This window comes from Mandrillus leucophaeus, unplaced genomic scaffold, assembly GCF_000951045.1.
Source record: "Mandrillus leucophaeus isolate KB7577 unplaced genomic scaffold, Mleu.le_1.0 Scaffold1201, whole genome shotgun sequence".
Classification (NCBI taxonomy): domain Eukaryota; kingdom Metazoa; phylum Chordata; class Mammalia; order Primates; family Cercopithecidae; genus Mandrillus; species Mandrillus leucophaeus.
In genome coordinates this window covers 38,297-58,753 of record NW_012100333.1, presented here as the reverse complement: position 1 = coordinate 58,753, position 20,457 = coordinate 38,297, and the positions used below count along the sequence as shown (strand labels likewise).

General features: G+C 39.8%; 1 protein-coding gene across 1 annotated transcript in view; it reads right to left on the bottom strand.

Moving 5' to 3' along the window:
• Positions 1-15,466: 15,466 nt before the first annotated feature.
• LOC105532151 (zinc finger protein 486-like) overlaps positions 15,467-20,457 on the bottom strand; it is a 9,478-nt gene continuing 4,487 nt past the window's right edge. The window contains exon 2 of the mRNA XM_011970241.1: positions 15,467-17,043. Coding sequence (XP_011825631.1) covers positions 15,989-17,043 — 1,055 coding nt within the window. The 3' untranslated portion in view covers positions 15,467-15,988. The remainder of the gene's footprint in view (positions 17,044-20,457) is intronic.

The following is a 20,457-nucleotide window of genomic DNA, read 5'->3' as shown; positions in this document are numbered from 1 at the left end:
ACTCCTGCCCTCGTGATCCACCCACCTTGGCCTTTCAAAGTGCTGGGATGCCACTGCACCCGGCCGTATAGTTTCTTTTACCTTGCTAACTTCACATATTTATTTTCTACTAAAATTATCCTAGGAAACCTTAAGGGATTTGTTTAAATTACATATTAGCATATAGTATAAAGTTAACAGGGCAGTAGCTAGAAAATATTAAAATTACAGAAACTCTGGGATTTAAGTTTCTTTTAGGTAAGCTTAGAAAAACAAAACTGGAAGTATCCCAGTGGCATAGAGAACAGAATTCTACAAACGATCCTCACCCTGCCCCAGACCTGTTCAGATTCACGTTTTTTGGAGGTCTTATGTAGGTCCAGACCTACCCTGGAGTCTTGCCTCACAGAACTGATTGGCAGGGATAAGAGCTTTAGCTGGTGAATCCTGCAGCATTTCTAGAGCTGCTGCTCACAATTTCCTGAAATCCGAAAGCAGATAAGTACAAAAAATAAAGTATATATTTGAGGGTCTTCATTTTTAAATTTTCTATGAAAACGAGTGGATGCAGAGACATTCCATTTAGCAACTTGTTTTTTATTCCTGCAGATCCAGTAGTTGCTCCATAAGTCACAAAAAAAGTAAATATAAACAGAATAAAATTTTCTCTAAAATAATTTTTCTTTTTGTATCTCATTCATCTGTGTATACTTAGCTTTTATTCTATACAATTTTTTTAAAAAGTTGATGACAGAAAAACAGAAGAAATTAAAATGCTGGGCCCGTTTTCTAAATCCTGGTAATTATCAAATCCTTAGTACCAGCTCCAGGGTGTTATGAGAATTAAATTACATAATGTGTTATGCCCAGCACAGTGCTCTGTATCATACTTGAGCACATAGTAACTGCTTAATAAACATTGCACTAGTACATGGGTACATGTTTTTTAAATCCAGACTTATTCAGACATTGCTGCCTTCTGTTTCTTCTGCAAACTTTAAAGAGTCAGCAAAGAATATAAAACTTTAGGATGGAGATGAGTTGTCCTTATTTGTACCAGAAGTAACTGGCTGTGACAACAGTGCTAAGCGTAAGGGACCTGGCCTTTGCCTGCTTTTCTAACTAATGCTAATAATGAGCCAAGGAGGAGTAACATCAGCATTGACAGGGAGCTTGTTTAAAACACTGATTCATGGACCCTTTTCAAACCTGCACAATCACATTACCTAAAGTGGGGCCAAAATTACCAAGTGATTTATAAGCTCTTTAAAGCTTGAGAGGCAATGCTTAGCTTAGTGGTTATCAGCCCAGACTTCTCATTAGGATCACATGGCCAATACACAGAAATCTCTTGTCCCCTCCCCACAGCTTCTGTTTATTTTTCTGCGTGGAAGCATCCATGTTACTTTAGTGAAGGGCCTCATGTGACTCTAAGGTGAGGCTAGAATCAGGTATGAGGCCTTCAAAATACATTCATGAGAATTAAGTTCCACCTTTGCCCTAAAGCGTGGCCACAGGGCCTTTTCTGTTTTGGCTTGGTATGGACAGGTTAGAGTGGTGCATATTTGTATTACTGTATGAAGCAGGTACTATGTGCTCAAGATTGTGATACAGAGCACTGTGCTGGGCATAACACATTATGTGATTTAATTCTCATAACACCCTGGAAGCTGGTACTAAGGATTTAATAATTTCCAGAATTTAAAAAAAGTGTCCAGCATTTTAATTTCTTCTGTTTATCTCTGCAGGTTCTGTAGCAGAAATTGCTGCTGTCTGTGGCAGGGGAGGGCACCTGAGGACAGGAAAGGAGAAACTTACTTTTTTATCTTCATGGAGCAGCACATTTTTCTAAATCTCTTCTGCTTTAAGGCACAGAAATGGGTCGAATTTTCTGTCTTTTCTGCCAGTTGATGTCATGCTAGCAGGTAAACATGTGGTACTGACACCCTTAAAGGCATGTATGTTCTCAAGATGCAGGTAAAAAAAAAAAAAAAAAAATTCCAAAAATGTATTGCAACGAAAGAAAGCACCAAATAACTATAATATAATTTATTGCTTGCAAAAATATAGGCAGAAAAGGGCTTTCTTTTCTAAGGAAGGGCAAACAAGATTAGAAAGGAGGTGGGAGGGGAACGGCAAATGGAGAGTGAAAAAGTCAGATTTTAGATCAGAGAATTTCTTACCCTGAAATCAGCATGTTCTTAGGAGGGACATAAAATGGGATTGTATGTTGACCCAGAATGAGGGTAGCTCAAAGTTCAGGAGCCTGAGAGAAGATAAACTTAAGTAAAGTTTGATTAAGAAATATTTTATTTTAGGCCGGTTGCGGTGGCTCAAGCCTGCAATCCCAGCACTTTGTGAGGCTGAGGCAGGCATATCACCAGAGGTCAGGAGTTCAAGACTAGTCTGGCCAACATGGTGAAACCCTGTGTCTACTAAAAATACAAAAATTAGCCGGGCATTGTGGCAGGTGCCTGTAATCCCGGATACTTGGGAGGCTGAGGCAGGAGAATTGCTTGAACCCGGGAGGTGAAGGTTGCGGTGAGCCGAGATGGCCCAACTACACTCCAGCCTGGGTGACAGAGCGAGACTCCATCTAAAAAAAAAAAAAAAAAAAAATGAATGATTTTGACCACTGATGGCAAATTCAGCATTTTTTTTTTTTTAATGAGAAAAAGGAGAAAATGTGCACAGTGTGTGTCTGCCTGTGTGATAGGTAAGAAAAGGGAGCATCATCTTAATCATAATGGGAAGAGTGTTTCTTTCCATAAACTCTTCCTGAAGCACACAAAGGAAGGAGAATTGTATTAATCACAAATATTTTTCATAATTATGTGTTTCATCTTTCCTCATCTCTTTTCTTTGTTCTATGCATTTCTTCCATTTGACTTTTCCTGGGCTACATCTTATGTATGAAACCAGTAAACATAACTACAGTGTTTTGCTCAGTTCTATGAGGAGCTCTACCAAATTATTGAGCTCCAGGGAGGTTATGGGAGTCCCCAGTTTTTAAACAGTAGCTCAGAACAATAGATGGGCCCATAGGGTTTGTGACTGGCATCTGCAGTGAGAACAATGTTGTGGGACCGAGCCCTGAATCAGGGTCTGTGCTGACCCTGAGTAGTGTTAGAATTCAAATGTTAGACAACGAGTTGGTGTTGGAGAATTGTTTGATGTTCAGCAAACTCTACAGATTCGATGCCAGAAAAAAGATACCATGGAGGCCTGGCCTGGAATAAAACTCTGGGTGTCTGGGAATGGGAGACTCTGCTCTCCTGTACACAGGTTGTCACACCACCCATTGTCCTGTGATTCCAGGTTTTCTCCCAGGATGACAGAGGACTGAAAACTTAGAGGAAAGGAGCTCTGATGATGTACCCCCTTTTCTTGCAGCTGCCACCACTGGATTCCCACCCACTCCCAAACACACACACTAGATATTGATGTGTCCACACACCTCCCAGGACTAGGCACCACCCTCAGGGACTTCACCATGATATTTTTGATCCAAGCATTTCTAGACAAAAAGTAAAAAGTATCTATAAGTTTCCTTGCATATTCCCATCCCCAGACACTGAATCTGCAGCAGCAATCTGTTTTCTCCACCAACCTAGGGTTCTGGCCCTCCTTTTCACAATCTCATCTGCCTACATGCACACAGAAATAAATCAGAGTACAGTCCCACCTAGGCCACTATCTGTAGCAAAAATCTGTCCATTCACTTACATTGCACTCTCTCCCACCAGGGGATTTTTTTTTTTTCTTTTAGCTTTTATTTTTGGTTCAGTGTACACATGTGGGTTTGTTTTACAGCTAAAATCATGTCATGGGGGTTTGATGTGCAGATTATTTTGTCACTGAGGTACTACCCATAACACCAAACAATTATGTTTTCTGATCCTCTGAGTCCTCCCACCCTCCAGCCTCAGCTAGGCCTCAGTGTCTGTTGTTCTCCTTTTTGTGTTCTGTGCTCTTATTGCTTAGCTCTTACTTAAAAATAATAACATGCATTTGTTTTTGTGTTTCTGCATTAGTTTTCTTTCTTGTTGTTTTTTGTTTTGTCTTGTTTTGTTTTTTTGAGAAGGAGTTTTGCTCTTGTTGTCCAGGCTGGAGAGCCATGGTACCATCTTGGCTCATCACAACATTCGTTACCCAGGTTCAAGTGATTCTCCTGCCTCAGCCTCTCGAGTAGCTGGGGTTACAGGTAGGCGCCACCATGCCTAGCCAATTTTGTGTTTTTAGCAGAGACGGGGTTAATCCATGTTGGTCAGGCTAGTCTCAAACTCCAGACCTCAGGTGATTCGCCCGCCCCAACCTCCCAAAGTGCTGGGATTACAGGCGTGAGCCACCACGTCCGGCCTCTACATTCGTTTTCTAAGAATAATGGTTTCCAGATTCATCTGTGTTATTGCAAAGGACATGATTTTTTAAAATAGCTACCCAGTATTTTGTAATGTTTCTGTACCGTATTTTGTTTTTACTAAATCTTTTATTTTATTTTATTTTTGGAGACAGGCTTATTGCCTAGGCTAGAGTGCCAAGGCATGATATTGGCTTACTTTAGCCACAATCTCCCAGGCTCAAGTGATTCTTTCCTACCTCATCCTCCCTTGTAGCTGGGACCACATGCATGCATTACCACGCCTGGCCAATTTTTTTTATATGTATATATTTTCCGTGGAGATAAGATTTTGCCATGTTGTCCAGGCTGGTCTCAAACTTCTAAGCTCAGGCAACCCACCTGCCATGGCCTCCCAAAGTGCTGGGATTACAGGCATGAACCACAACATCTAACCATACTATATTTTCTTTGGATATATACCCAATTATGAGGTTGCTGGGTCAAATGATAATTCTGTTTTTACTTGTGTGAGGAATCGCCACACTGCTTTTTACAGTTGTTGAACTAATTTACACTGCCACCAGCAGACTATAAGCATTCCCTTTTCTCTGCAACCTTACCAGCATCTGTTATTTTTTGACATTTAAAAAAATAGCCATTCTGATGGGTGTGATGTGGTATCTCATTGTGGTTTTTCTTTTAATTTCTCTAATAATTAGCAATGAGCATTTTTTTCACATGCTTGTTAACTGCACATTTGTCTTTTGTAAAGAATATGTTCATTTTTTTTTCTACTTTTTAATGGGGTTGTTTGGTTTTTTTCTTGTAAACTTGTTTGAGCTCTTAATAAATTCTGGATGTTAGTCCTTTGTCAGAGGCAGAGTTTGCCAATATTTTCCTTGTTCTGTATGTTGTCTGTTTACTCTGTTGATAGTTTATTTGCTGTTAAGAAGCTCGGTAGTTTAAATAGGTCCCATTTGTCAATTTTTGCTTTTGTGGCAATTGCTTTTGATAGATTCATCATGAAGTCTTTGCCAGTTTGTATGTCTAGAATGGTATTTCCTAGGTTATCTTGCAGGGTTTCTTATAATTTTAAGTTTTACATTTAAGTCTTTAATTTATTTTGAGTTGATTTTTGTATATGGTGTAATGAGGAGGTCCCATTTCAGTCTTCTACATAGTGCTGGGTAGTTATTCCAGCACCATTTATGAAACAGAGAATTCTTCCCACATTCCTCTTGTCAGCTTTGGCAAAAATCTGATGGTTGCAAGAGGGTGGTATTATTTCTGGGCTCTCTGTTCTGTTGCATAGGTCTTGTTCATTCATGGATTTTTTTATAACATATTTCCCTCTTCTGCATTTTCACCCATAAACATGCTTTCAAGTGCATACAGTATGCAAAATTCAGATGTCCAAGAGTTCAAAAAATTTAAAAAGTTCCAAAAAAAGGTTTTATACCATGGAGCTAGCAAATTGGAACAGGTGATCTAGTTTCTGGAGCTCCATCAGGACAGTTCCATTTTCTACTTAGTATCAGCCTGAGTCTCTCTAGCCTGGCTTATCATTGGGCCATCAGCCCCTGGTCACTGGGAATTCTCTCATGATCATCTAGGTGCCTTTGAGGCATTTGAGGATGTCCCAAGCAGAATTATGTCAGGTTGACAAGAATGGTTAATTTTCCTTCTGTCTCAGTGTAAGAGAAATGAGTCATCCTGTGTTTGTTCATCCTCTCATACAAGAGGTGTCTTTGGTTGGTACGCAGATGAGAGTTTCTCCAGTTTTCTGGTACTTGGATGATAAACAAGGAGAAGATCTGGAGACTCAAATAGATAAACTAGTTGCTTCCATTTCATATGGCCATTAAAAAAAAAAAAAAGCCATGAAGCAGTCATGGTTCCTACAATCCAGAAACTTTTAGTCTAGACTAGCAACTGGGTAAATAATTGAATTATGCATCATATGGTTGGTACAATAAATAGATATGCCCAAAATCTTAGGCTTTATTTTAGGCTATTTCTTTACATTGTTCTGACTTCTCATGTCTACACCTGAAGGGATATTCATGAATAGAAAAATTGTTATTATAATTTCTTTTTTATTTTTGAGATGGAGTCTTACTCTGTCACCAAGTCTGGAGTGTAGTGGTGCAATCTTGGCTCATTGCAACCTTTGCCACCCAGGTTCAAGCGATTCTCCTACCTCAGCCCCTTAAGTAGCTAGTATTACAGGCACCTGCTACTGCACCTGGCTAATTTTTGGATTTTTAGTGGAGGCGAGGTTTCACCATCTTCGTCAGGCTGGTCTCAAACTCCTGACCTTGTGTTCCACCTGCCTCAGCCACCCAAAGTGCTGGAATTACAGGCATGAGCCACCGCGCCAGGCCATACAAAATGTATTTCTTTTATGTTGTTAAGTGCATGGTATTTATTTTCTAATAAAATTACACTACAAAACCTGAAGGGATTTGTTTAAATTGCATATTAGTATATAGTATAAATTTGACAGGGCAGTAGCTAGAAGAGATTAAAATTACAGAAACTCTGTGATTTAAGTTTCTTTCAGGTAAGCTTACAAAAAACAAAACTGTTAGTACCCCAGTGACATAGAGAACAGAATTCTATAGGGTCCTCACCTTGTCCCAGACCCGTTCAGATGCACCCTTTTTGGAGGCCTTATTTAGGTCTGACCCTACCCTGGAGTCTTGCCTCACAGAACTAATTAGAAGAGATCAGAGTTTTGGCTGCTGAATCCTGCTGCCTTTTTCTAGAGCTGGTGCTCACAATTTCCTAAAACCCAAAAGCAGATAAATGGGAAAAATAAAATATGTATTGTAGAGTCTTAGTTGTTAAATTTTCTATTAAAACCAGTGGTTGCAGAGACATTCTCTTTAGGAACTTGTTTTCTATTCCTGCAGTTCCAGTAGTTGCTCCATAAGTCACAAAAAAGTAAATATAAACAGAATAAAATTTTCTCTAAGCTACGGTAAACTCTATATCTCTTTCATGTCTCTATATTTAGCTTTATTATTTACCTTTGATGACAGACAAACAGAAGAAATAAAAATGCTGGGCCCTTTATCTAAATCCTAAAAATTATTAAACCCTTAGTACTAGCTCCCAGAGTGTTACGAGAATTAAATTGCATAATGTGGGATGGCCAGCATAGTGCTTTGTATCTTACTCTTCAGCCCATAGTACCTGCTTAGTAAACATTGCATTAGTACATGTTTACATGTTGTTTTTTAAATACAAACTTATTCAGACATTGCTGCCTTTTGTTTCCTCTGTAAACTTTAAAGAGCCAGCAAAGAATATAAAACTTCAGGATGGAGATGAGTTGTCCTTATTTGTAGCAGACGTATTTGGTTGTGACAAGCGTGCTAAGTGTAAGGGACCCTGTGCTGTGACTGCTTTCTCTAATGTTGTTAATGCACCAAGGGGAAGCAACATCAGCATTGACAGGGGACTTCTTTAAAACACCCATTCATGGACCCTTTTCAAACCTGCAGAATCACTTTACATAAAGTGGAGCCAAAATTACCAGTGACTTATAAGCTCGTTAAAGCTAGAGAGGCAATGCTTAGCTTAGTGGTGATCAGCTCAGGCTTCTCATTAGGATCACGTGGCCAATTTTGCAGAAATCTCTTGTGCCCTCCCCACAGCTTCTGTTTATCATTCTCGATGGAAGCATCTATCATGTTTTAATGAAGGGTCTCATGTTACTCTAAGGTGAGGCCAGAATCAGGTATGAGGGCTTCAAAATACATTCATGAGAGTTAAGTTCCACCTTTGGACTAAAGGGTGGTCACAGGGCTGGTTCTATTTGGGTTCAGTAGGGACAGGTCAGTGTGGCACATATTTCCTTTACTGTAGCAGAAATTGCTAGTGTCTGTGGCAGGGGAGGGCACCTGAGGACAGGAAAGGAGAAACTTATATTTTCATCTTCATGTAGCATCTCATTGTGCCTGAACCTCTTCTGTTTTAAAGAACAGGAATGGGTGGACTTTTTCTGTCTTTTTCTGCCAGTTGATGTCATGCTAGCAGGTGGACAAGTGGTACTGACACCTTTAAAGGCATATCCTTCAGATGCAGGTGTAATTTGTCCAGAAAATCTCATCTGAGAAGGAATTCCAGAGAAGTAGGAGATAGAAAAAAAAAGGCTTTTCTTCAGGTAAATATGTCTCAGATGAAGAGCTGTGTCCACTCTGCCTCCTGGACTGCCTTGCGTTTAGTACTCGCAAACCTTTACCTTTCTACATATATTTTTTCCTCCCTAATAAGTTTGATTTAACTATTTGTTAAAATTCTTATGGTAGTCAAGTGTCTCTGAAAACTATTATTTCCTGTATTCCAGAGCCATCTCTGCATTCTCTATGTCATAGCTCTTATATGTCACGCAGGATTCCCAGCAAGGATTTATGATGTGCAATATTAAAAATGTTCCTTTTGTGGCTGTTGAACATGGAAAGATGAAATTATCAGGCTTCCACTGGGCAAGTTTCTCATAGAAGTTTACTGTTTCGGCCGGGCACGGTGGCTCACGCCTGTAATCCCAGCACTTTGGGAGGCCGAGGTGGGTGGATCACGAGGTCAGGTGATCGAGACCATCCTGGCTAACACAGTGAAACCCTGTCTCTACTAAAAATACAAAAAATTAGCTGGGTGTGGTGGCAGGCATCTGTAGTCCCAGCTACTCGGGAGGCTGAGGCAGGAGAATGGCCTGAACCCAGGAGGCAGAGCTTACAGTGAGCCGAGATCGCCTCACTGCACTCAAGCCTGGGCGACACAGCGAGACTCCGTCTCAAAAAAAAAAAAAAAACCTTTACCTTTACTGTTTCATGCATACGAGTCAAATCCATAAATGACAATATCCAATTAGTCCTAAAAATGTCCTGAGTTCTTGTTTAGTTTGAGGCAAGGGTAGGGAAACAATTCTCTTTCAGGTCCTATTTTTCATTTACCTGCACTGATTAGGTAGCCTAAGCATTTAACTTCAGGTTCTACATACTGAAGTTTCCCTTTTGAAGCCTGCAACCCCTCACACTGCAAGTGATTGAGAATGTGTGTAGTCACCTACTTCTTTTACGACTTTACCAGATATGAGAAGATCATCCACATACTGAAGCAGACATATTTGTTTAGGGACTGTGACTTTTTCTAGTACTTGTTCTAGGATCTGAACAAACAGGTTGGGGGAGTCTGCGAAACCCTGGGGCAAGACCGTCCATCAATATTGTTGTCTCTGCCCCGAATAGAGGTCTTCCCACTCAAAAGCAAATATATCTCAGCTATCCTAAGCCAACGGGCATGCCCAGAAGGCATCCTTCAAATCTGTCATTGTAAACCATCGATAATCATATGGAATTTTGCTAAGAATGGTGTAAGGGTTGGGAACAACGGGGTGAGTGGTCTGGACTATTTGATTAATAGCTCTAAGTTCTTGCACCAATTGATATGATTCATCTGATTTCTTGACAGGCAGGATTGGCGTTATTGTAAGGAGACATACAGGGTTCAAGAAGCCCATCTTTAATGAGACCCTCAATTACAGGCTTCAGCCTTACTCTGCCCTCTAAAGGAATGGGGTATTGTTTTCTCCTACTATTTCCCCAGGGGTTTTTAGTTTGATATGTATTGGAGGGATTTGGAGCATCCCTCTATTTTCTTCCTTTGACCAGACAGCAGGATGAATATATTTCTCATCCACAGCAGTAAGTGTAGTGAAGTGAGGACTCCTTTAGGGCACACTGGAAGGTCTATGCCTAGCCCTAACATTAAGTCCCTTCCTAGTAGATAAGTTCCTGCTTCTGGAATAAAAATTGAATATGGGTAAATCCATCTTGATATCTGACTTCTGTGCTTTCTAAAATTTTTTTGCTTAAATCCTTCTCCTTTTATCCCAGAGATTAAAAGTTCTTCTGAAGAGCAGGTGAGACCAGGTGACGGGAAACAGAGGAGGGTGAAGCCCCTGAATCGACAAGAAAGGTGATAAATTCACATTTAGGTCCCACCTCCAAATTTATCAAGGGCTCCTGGTGGGACTCAAAATAAAAAAGGTGGGGCTCCTGACTCCCCTATTGTTCCCCAAAAGTCCTGAGTGTGAGAGTTTCTCTCTCTCTAGTTCAGGACACTCCCTCTTGAAGTGGGGTGTTTTTTCCACATTGGTAACATCTTGTCCTTCTCCCTTCTCAATCTTAGCATTCTCTGCCCTTGCCCCCCTATACTCCTTAGGGGGCTTATTAGTTGAGGGCCTTGGCCCTCCAGATGGAGGCTTGGGTCCTCTTAAGATCGCTCTAGGCCCCTTATAATCTCTGGCCCCTTGTCCAGCTAATTCTTATATTTTTAGTAGAGACAGAGTTTCACCTTGTTGGCCATGCTGGGGTCTCAAACTCCTGACCTCAGATGATCCACCCGCCTCGACCTCCCAAACTGCTGGGATTCCAGCCATGAGCCACCACACTCAGCCTGTTTCTCTATTTTATCAGATAGTTTAAGTGAATGAAACTATACTTATACTTGTATGTTAATTTTGTATTTTGCTAATTTGCTGAGTATTTATTAGACAGGTTTTAATATACTGTGTAAGGTTTTTTAAATATAAAATTGTATAATCTGCAAACAGCAGCTTTTTACTCATTTTTCTTTAATTTCAATGGATTTAAAAACATTTTTTGACTAATTCTTCTGCCACATACTTCCAGTGCTACATTAAAATAGAAGCATTGACAATGGGCACAATATAGTTTTGTATTGGTGTCTGAAGTTGATGAAGCAAACACCTCTTCAACTTTTCATACACTGATTTTAGAAGATGATCTGATCGTCTTTTGTTGGGCCCTTAGGGTGATGAGATGCCCTCTGAATTTGTAGTGAAGAGGGGTTGTAGCTTGGTCATAAGGCTGCTGGGTCTGCAGAAACTGAGTAATTGAACCACTTCAGGGACCCCTGTACAGGCCAAGGTCTGCAGGCCTGCCTGCATGGCTATAAATATGTGCCTTCCTCCAGGTCTTTGGAATGGGAAGACCTCTGCCAGACTGTGGCTGGGAGGAGTTTCGGATGATTACAGAGTAAGTTCAGAATTCTTAGTGGGACCAAGTTGGGTGAACCCTATCCTGGTCTGTAGCGAAGAACAGTGGTCAGGTAGTTTTCCATCTGAATGAGGGCCTGCCTTCTGAATAGAACACTTCTCAACCTTAAGCTTTAACAGAGTTTCACAGCTCCCTCCCTGGATCTCAAATCTCTCATAGAGGCACTATTTTAGAGATGACATCTTGCTACATAACCCAGGCTGGTCTCGAAATCCTGGCCTGAAGCTGTTCTCCATCATTGATGTACCATGTAGCTGTCATTACAAGTGTGAGCCATAATGCCTGGTTCTCTAATAAAGGCATGTATTTATTTCTCTGAGACTCACTCTCTCCTTCAGGCTGGAGTGCAGTGGCACCATCTCACCTCACTGCAACCTCCGCCTCCCGTGTTTAAGCAATTCTCCTGCCTCAGCCTCCTGAGGAGCTAGGATTACAGTCGTGTGCCACCACAACCGCCTATTTTTTTTTTTTGTATTTTTAGTAGAGACAGGGTTTCACCATGTTTGCCATGCTGGTCTCAAACTCCTGACCTCGTGATCTGCCTGTCTCAGCCTCCCAAAGTGCTGGGATTAAGGGCATCAGCCACTGTGCCCAGCCAATAAAGGCATTTTTGTCAGGGATGGCTGATTTTTTTTTTTTTTTTCTGTAAGGGGATATCAAAATAGGGCACTTTTAATCTTTTCATCTTACTGATGTCACTCTCCCTATACCTTCTATTTTCTATTTCAAATTTGTCTGTAATTTTAGATTTACATATTTAGGACAATATGCTAGAATTTGCATGTTATGTCTGAAGTAAATTACATAATTAATAGGCACTCTACATTTACCAAAATAGTTACTTATAAATTTAAGTTTGCAGCAGGAAAGAAGGAATTACAGGATTTTCATCTACTTTCTTCAGCCTATATCTAAAGAATAACATAGTTTATTTCCTAATATTTTCTTTCACATATCAGAGTGCCTAACCCTATTCTGCAAAGTATACGTTTATATTTTCTGTGTTTAACAATGTAAGGCTATTCTTGGCTTCTCAAGTTGGATTGCAGCAGTTTCATTTTGTGTGAGAATAGCATATATTTTAAACATAACAAGTAACCCTAGTTTCTTTTAAATGCTTATTTATTAAAAGCTTCTCATGGCTGGGTGCTGTGGCTCATGACTGTAATCCCAACAGTTTGGGAGACTGAGGCGAGCGGATCACGAGGTCAGGAGATCGAGACCATCCTGGCTAACACAGTGAAACCCCGTCTCTACAAAAAATACAAAAAAAAATTAGCTGGGCGTGGTGGCAGACGCCTGTAGTCCCAGCTACTGGGGACGCTGAGGCAGGAAAACGGAGTGAACCCAGGAGGCGGAACTTGCAGTTAGCTGAGATCACATCACTGCACTCTAGCCTGGGCAACAGAGAGAGACTCCGTGAAAATTTTCTGCTGCTTTTGTTATCTACATAAACAAAGATATCAACTACAAATAATAATTAATTTCCAGTTTTATTCATTACAAATATTTTTATTTAACATCTTTTTTTCTGGCTTATTTTTCCTTTATGCACCATTTTATACATTCACACACACATAGGATAATAAAAATATATCCAATTACTTGATTTTGGTTGAATTTTCATTAAAATAAGTGTTAACAATGATTATTTGTTTTCTGTTTGAAGAGGGCTTTTATTGTTATACTCAAGAGTGTTGTTTCTGGAGACGAAGCTGCCTATAATTTAATAGGCAGATTCTGAAAAAAATTTGACACACAAGCCATAAAATTTTACATTAATAAATAAAAGACAAAGCAGAAAGTATAGATTTGCTTTCAGCATTCTGGAGGTGCTTAGTTTTTTATTAACCACCTTATTAAAATAATTTGTTTTGTTCCAATAATTGTTCTTTTCTCCTGAAAATAAAAATTTAACCTATGGGAACAATATTCTTACATTCATTTGCTGTTTAAAGCCACTGGCAAAGTGATTAGTAGAGATATTACTTTATTATGTACCAAATAGTATATTGCTACCATCTTTTACCTACACCTTTGAGTAAGGTGGGATAGGTTAGTTAGTGGCATAATAATGCTTCATTAAATGCACAATAGTCTTAACATAGTAAAAAAAACATCAAATTAAGTTCACTCATAATCTAACAATTTTTAAATGTACTGCAATTTGTTACATAAAAGTACAATATACTAATTTAGTTTAATATACTTTTCTCTATAATTATTTCTCACTATAATGTAGAAAAGTATTACTCTGAACACCTACCTTATACATTACTTAATATAGGTTAACTACAAAGAGCCTCTCCACTTATATTTTCATCATACATCTTACATTTTAATGTCCTTACTTGTATAGAAAAGGTCATAGATGCTCAACTAATAAAAAAGTATCGCTAATATATCTGATGCAGCAAAAATTGAACACATGCTTTCACATATGAATACAATAAGAATAAAATAACAGCATAAAGTAATTTGAAAGCTGGATTACATCATTACTCACTTTTCAGAAAAATTATTTTAAGGAAGCAAGTATACTTTTTTTATTTTTATTTTTTGAGATGGAGTCTTGCTCTGTCACCCAGGCTGGACAATGGTGTGACCTCGGCTCACTGCAATCTCCACCTCCCGGGTTCAAGCAATTCCAGTTCTCTGTCTCAGCCTCCCGAGTAGCTGGGATTATAGGCGCCCATCACCATGCCCAGCTAATTTTTGTATATTTAGTAGGGACAGGATTTCACCATCTTGGCCAGGCAGGTCTTGAACTCCTGACCTCGTGATCCACCTGCCTCGGCCTCCCAAAGTGCTGGGATTACAGGTGTGAGCCACCGTGCCCGGCCAGAACAAGTATACTTTTAATGTAATTACAATGCTTCTAAAAATCTACTTTTAGTTATACACAAATAACTTTTTTTGTTTGTTTGTTTGGAGACGGAGTTTCACTCCTGTTGCCCAGGCTGGAGTGCAATGAGCTCGACTCTCAACCTCTGCCTCCCAGGTTCAAGCCTCCTGAGTAGCTGGGATTACAGGCATGTGCCACCAGGCATGACTAATTTTATATTTTTAGTAGAGATGGGGTTTCTCTGTGTTGGTCACGCTGATCTCAAACTCCTGACCTCAGGTGATCCTCTCACCTCGGCCTCCCAAAGTGCTGGGATTACAGGCATTAGGCACCGTGCCTGGTCACAAATAAGTATCTAAAAAGTGTTTCCGAATTCATTACATTTGCAGGAATCTTCTTCAATATACATTCCCCGATGTTGAACAAAGCTTGGCAACCGCTTTAGGGTTTCCTTCTAATACAAAATGCGTGCAATAAGATCTGTAATACAAGCAAAGGTACTACAAACCCCTTTATATTTGTAATGCTTGTCTTCAGAATCAATACTCTTCTTCACCTTAAAGGCTTATATTTTCTGATTTTTTTCCACAGTAATTTCTCTTTTATTTTTAATAACTATGAACCATCTTACGTTGAGTAAGATGTGATGGGCATTAATGGCTTTTCCATATTCTTTATATTTGTACAATTTTTCTCAAGGATAATAGCTTTCCTGTGAAATAAGGTGTAAGCACTGATTAAAAGTTTTGCCACATTCTTCATACTTGTGCGTGTTTTGGAAGTATGAATTACCTTACCTACAATAAAGTGTGGCAACCATATAAAGGCTTTGTCACATTTCATACATTTCTATGGTTTCACAGTGTATAATTTTTTTTAATGCGTAGAAAACTTGGAGGTGTTGGGAAAAGCACTGTCACATCTTTCAGGTTTGTAGAGTTCCTCTTCAGCATGAATTATCGCCATGTCTCTTAAGAATTGAGAACTTGTGGCTGGGAATTGAGGCTCATGCCTGTCATCCCAGAACTTTAGAAGCCGAGGTGAGTGGATCACCTGAGGTCAGGAGTTCAAGACCAGTCTGGCAAATATGGCAAAAGCCTGTCTCTACTGAAAATACAAAAATGAGCTGGGCGTGGTGGTGGGCACCTATAATCCCAGCTACTCAGGAGGCTAAGGAAGGCGAATGGCTTTAACCCAGGAGGCAGAGGTCGCAGTAAGCTGAGATTGTACCACTGCACTCCAGCCTGGGTCACAAGAGTGAAACTGCATCTCAAAAAATAAATAAATGAATAAAAATAAAAGAACTGAGAACTTGTTATAGGCTTTGCCACATTCTTCACATTTGTAGGGTTTCTGTCCAGTATGAATTATGCATAATAAGGGTTAAGAACTTCCTTAAAAAGTTTTGTCGGCCAGGCACAGTGGCTCATGCCTGTAATCCCAACACTTTGGGAGGCCAAAGCAGGCAGACCACCTGAGGTTAGGAGTCTGAGACCAGCCTGACCAACATGGAGAAACCCCGTCTCTACTAAAAATACAAAATTAGCCAGGTGTGGTGGCGCACGCCTATAATCCTAGCTACTCAGGAAGGCTGAGGCAGGACAGCCGCTTGAACCCAGGAGGCGGAGGCTGTGGTGAGCCAAAATTGCACCATTGCACTCCAGCCTGGGGAACAAGAGCGAAACTTGCTCTCAAACAAAAATAAATAAATAATAATAATAAAATAAAGCTTTGTCACATTCTTGGTTTCTGTCCAATATGAATTCTCTTATGTTTATTAAGGTCTGAGGACCAGTTAAAAGCTTTGCCACATTCTTTACATTTGTAAGGTTGCTCTCCAGTATGAGCTGCCTTATGTTCCGTTAGATTTGAGGATGTAGTATAGGCTTTGCCACATTCTTCACATTTGTAGGGTTTCTCTCCAGTATGAGTTCTCCTATGTTTATGGAGGCCTGCAGACCATGTAAAAGCTTTGCCACATTCTTCACATTTGTATGGCTTCTCTCCAGTATGAATGATCTTATGCATAGTAAGGTGTGAGGAACGGGTGAAGGCTTTGTCACATTCTTCACATTTGTAGGGTTTCTCTCCCGTATGAATCTTCTCGTGTTTACGAAGGATTGAGGATGAAATAAAGGCTTTGCCACATTTATCACACTTGTATGGTTTCTCTCCAGTATGAATTTTCTTATGTGAAGAAAGAGTTGCAGGATGGTTAAAAGCTTTGCCACATTCTTTACATTTGTAGGGTTGTTCTCCAGTATGGATTATCTTATGTGTAGTAAGGGTATAGGAGTACTTAAAGGCTTTGCCACATTCTTCGCATTTGTATGGTTTCTCTACAGTATGAATTTTTTTATGTGTAGTAAGGGTACAGAAGTACTTAAAGGCTTTGTCACATTCTTCACATTTGTAGGGTTTCTCTCCAGTATCAATTTTTTTATGTGTCATATGGGTTGAGGACTGGTTAAAATTTTTGTCACATTCTACATATTTCAAAGTGTTTCTTTCAGTATGTCTTCTCTTATGTCTCTTTGAATTTGAAAATTGATGAAAGACTTTCCCATATTTACCACATTGAAACATTTTGCTCTGGGTAGTTGTCAAACATTGGTTAAGCCCATTGTGACCTCTTTTGTGTACCTCACACTCATCCACACTTTCACAGCCTTTTTTAAACTGTAAATTGCCATGTCCACGTTTTTCAAATTTTCTAAGTATCACTTTTTGGAAAGAATCTTTTATGCTCTGCTCTGGCTGAAGGTCTTGGGCAAAATGAGAACACACAACTGAAAGAAACAACAAAAACACATTACTTCAATTGGTAGACTCAGATAAATACACTTTACAAATCTAACCTATAAAGTTATAAAAACTACATAAGCAAGATGACATAGCAAAATACCTCAAGCTGTAATTTCTTCCTGGACATATAAATGTAACAAAAACATACTGCCCAAAATACATTTGTGAAAAATTTATAAATGAGTTAAGTGTGTGAAAGGCCCCGGGTGAGCATAAAGCAAACAGTCACAAACAAGATAAAGAAAAGTCTGTTACTTATATGCAACAGCTCTTCTTGCTCCCCAGCATAACATTGTGCCTTTAAAAGTAAATTGCCAACCTGGTGCAGTGGCTCACATCTGTGACACCAGTGCTATGGGAGGCTGATGTGAATCACTTGAGGTCAGGAGTTCAAGGCCAGCCTGACCAAGATGGTGAAACCTATCTCTACTAAAATTACAAAAAGTTAGCCAGTCATGGTCATCGGCAGCTGTAATCCCAACTACTCAGGAGGCCAAGGCATGAGAATTTCTTGAATCCAGGAGGCGGAGGTTGCAGTGAATCATGACAGATTGAGACCCTATCTCAAAATTAAACGAGGCCGGGCGTGGTGGCTCATGCCTGTAATCCTAACACTTTCGGAGGCAGAGGTGGGCAGATCACCTGAGGTCAGGAGTTTAAGACGAGCTTGGCCATCATGGTGGAACCCCGTCTCTACTGAAAATACAAAAAAATTAGCCAGGTGTGGTGACAGGTGCCTGTAATCCCAGCTACTCGGGAGGCTGAGGCAGGAGAATTGCTTGAACTCGGGAGGCGGAGGTTGCAGTGAGCTCACGCCATCGCACTCCAGCCTGGGCAACAGGAGTGAAACTCCATCTCAAAATAAATAAATACATTAAAAAAAAAAAAGCTATAGAATGCCTCGGTGGTTTCTTTAAAAGCATACAGTATGCTGCATACAAGAGATTCATTGTAGCATTGAGTCAAATAGGCTGAAAGTAACAGAAGGAAAAAAATGTGTATTTCATAAAAATAGTAACCACAATTGAGTGAAGTGGTCATGATTGTATTAGACATAATATGCTATAGGTCAAGTACTGCCATTAGACAAAGAATGATATTATATTATGGCAAAGTGAGTTAATTTACCAGGAATCTGTAACTATATTATTTATCTATCTATATGTATATGTGCACATAGCATCAGGGCTCCAAAATATAAAAAGCAAATACTGACAAAAGTGAAGCAAGATATACATAGCAACATAATAATTGTAGACATCAAGACCCCATTTGCAATAAAAAATAGAAAATTCAGAGAAAAAATGAGAAACAGAAAACTTAGGAAACATTATAGACCATATTGTTTTGCATACAGAGGAATACTTGAGAGTGCATAATTTTTAAAGAAAAATAATTTATGTGGCTCACGGTTTGGCAGACTATAAGAAGTGTGTGCCAGCATCTGCTTCTGGTGAGGGTCTCAGGAAACTTACAATCATGATGGAAGGTAAAGAGTAACTGGACATACTATATGGTAAGAGACAGAGGAAGTGTGAGGTGAAGGAGTCAGGTTCTTTTAATGAACCAGCTGTCATTGAATTAATAGAGTGTAAAGTTTTGGTTACAAAGAGAATGTACCATGCCATTCATGAGCAATTTGCCTCCATGACACAAACATGTCCCACCAGATCCCACATCCAACATTGAGGATTCATTTTGCAGCATGAGGTCCGGAGAACATGGACATGCAAATAATATTATAGACCAACTAGGCTTCACAGACACATGCAAAACTCTCCAGTCAAAACCAAGATAATACACAATATTCTTGTTTGCATCTGGTATATTCTGTTAGGACACATACCAAGTTTTATTAAATTTAAAAGTACTGACTGGGTGTGGGTGCAGTGGATCTTGCCTATAATCCTAACACTTTGGGAGACCTAGGTAAGAGAATCCATTAGGGCCAAAAGTTTGAGACCAGCCTGGACAACATAGTGAGATCCCAACACTACAAACAAGCAAACAATTAACCAGACATGGTAGTGCACGACTGTAGTCCAAGCTACTCACAAAACAAAGGTGAAAGGATCACTTGAGCCCAGGAAGCTGAGGCTATAGTGAGCCAAAAATATGCCACAGCACTCCAGCCTCGGTGTTGGTAAGATCTTGTCTTAAAATAACAATAAATCAATTTTAAAACACTAAAATTATACATGGTGTGTTTTCTAACAAAAACTGAATGACACTAGGAATTAAAAGCAAAAGGCAAACTGGCAAATTCAAACATATGTGAATATAAAACGCACTCTTCAACATATTCTCGCTCAGGGGTCAAAAAATTTTATTCTTCACAGATGTCAATACAACCTACAGTTAAAAGCTACAGTAACATAAACAATGTGATACTGACACAAAGATAAACAGATGAAAGACCAGAATAGAGAGCTCAGAAATGAACCCTTCTGCATATGATAAAATGATCTTTCAAAAAGTTGCCATGAGTACAAAATAGAGAAAAGTAATCTCTTCAAAAAATGATGCTGAAAACTGAATACCAACACTAATAAAATAAAGTTGGATTATTTTCTTGAATGATACAAATATATATATATATTTTTTGAGACAGAGTCCTGCCATGTCACCCAGGCTCGAGTGCAGTGGCGCGATCTTGGCTCACTGCAAGCTCTGCCTCCCGGGTTCACCATTCTCCAGCCTCAGCCTCCCAAGTAGCTGGGACTACAGGCACCCGCCACCATGCCCGCCTAATTTTTTTTGTATTTTTGGTAGAGACAGGGTTTCGCCATGTTAGCCAGGATGGTTTCGATCTCCTGACCTCGTGATCCTCCCACCTCTGCCTCCCAAAGTGCTGGGATTACAGGCGTGAGCCACTGCTACCGGCCCAAAAATATATTTTAAACAAAATACTTAGACATAACTAACAAGTCTATTAGAAAAGATACAGAAAGCCAGGTGCAGTGGCTCACACCTGAATCCCAGCACTTTGAGAGGCAGAGGCGGGCAGATAACCTAAGGTCAGGAGTTCAAGATCAGCCTGGGCAACACGGTGAAACTCCATCTCTACTAAAAATACAAAATGAGCTGGGCATGGTGGCACATGCCTGTAATCCCAACTACTCGGGAGGCTGAGGCAGGAGAATCGGTTGAACCTCGGAGGCGGAGGATGCGGTGAGCCGAGATCGTGCCATTGCACTCCAGCCCGGGAAAAAAGAGTAAATCTGAGTCCCACCAAAAAGAAAAAAAAAAAAGAAAGAAAGAAAAAATACAGGAAAAAAACACGACATTGGTCTTGGCACCATTTTCTTAGATACGACATTAAATGCATGAGCAACAAATACAAGAACAGAAAAGTTTGACTACACTAGACATCAAAATTTCTTTTTTTTTTTTTTTTT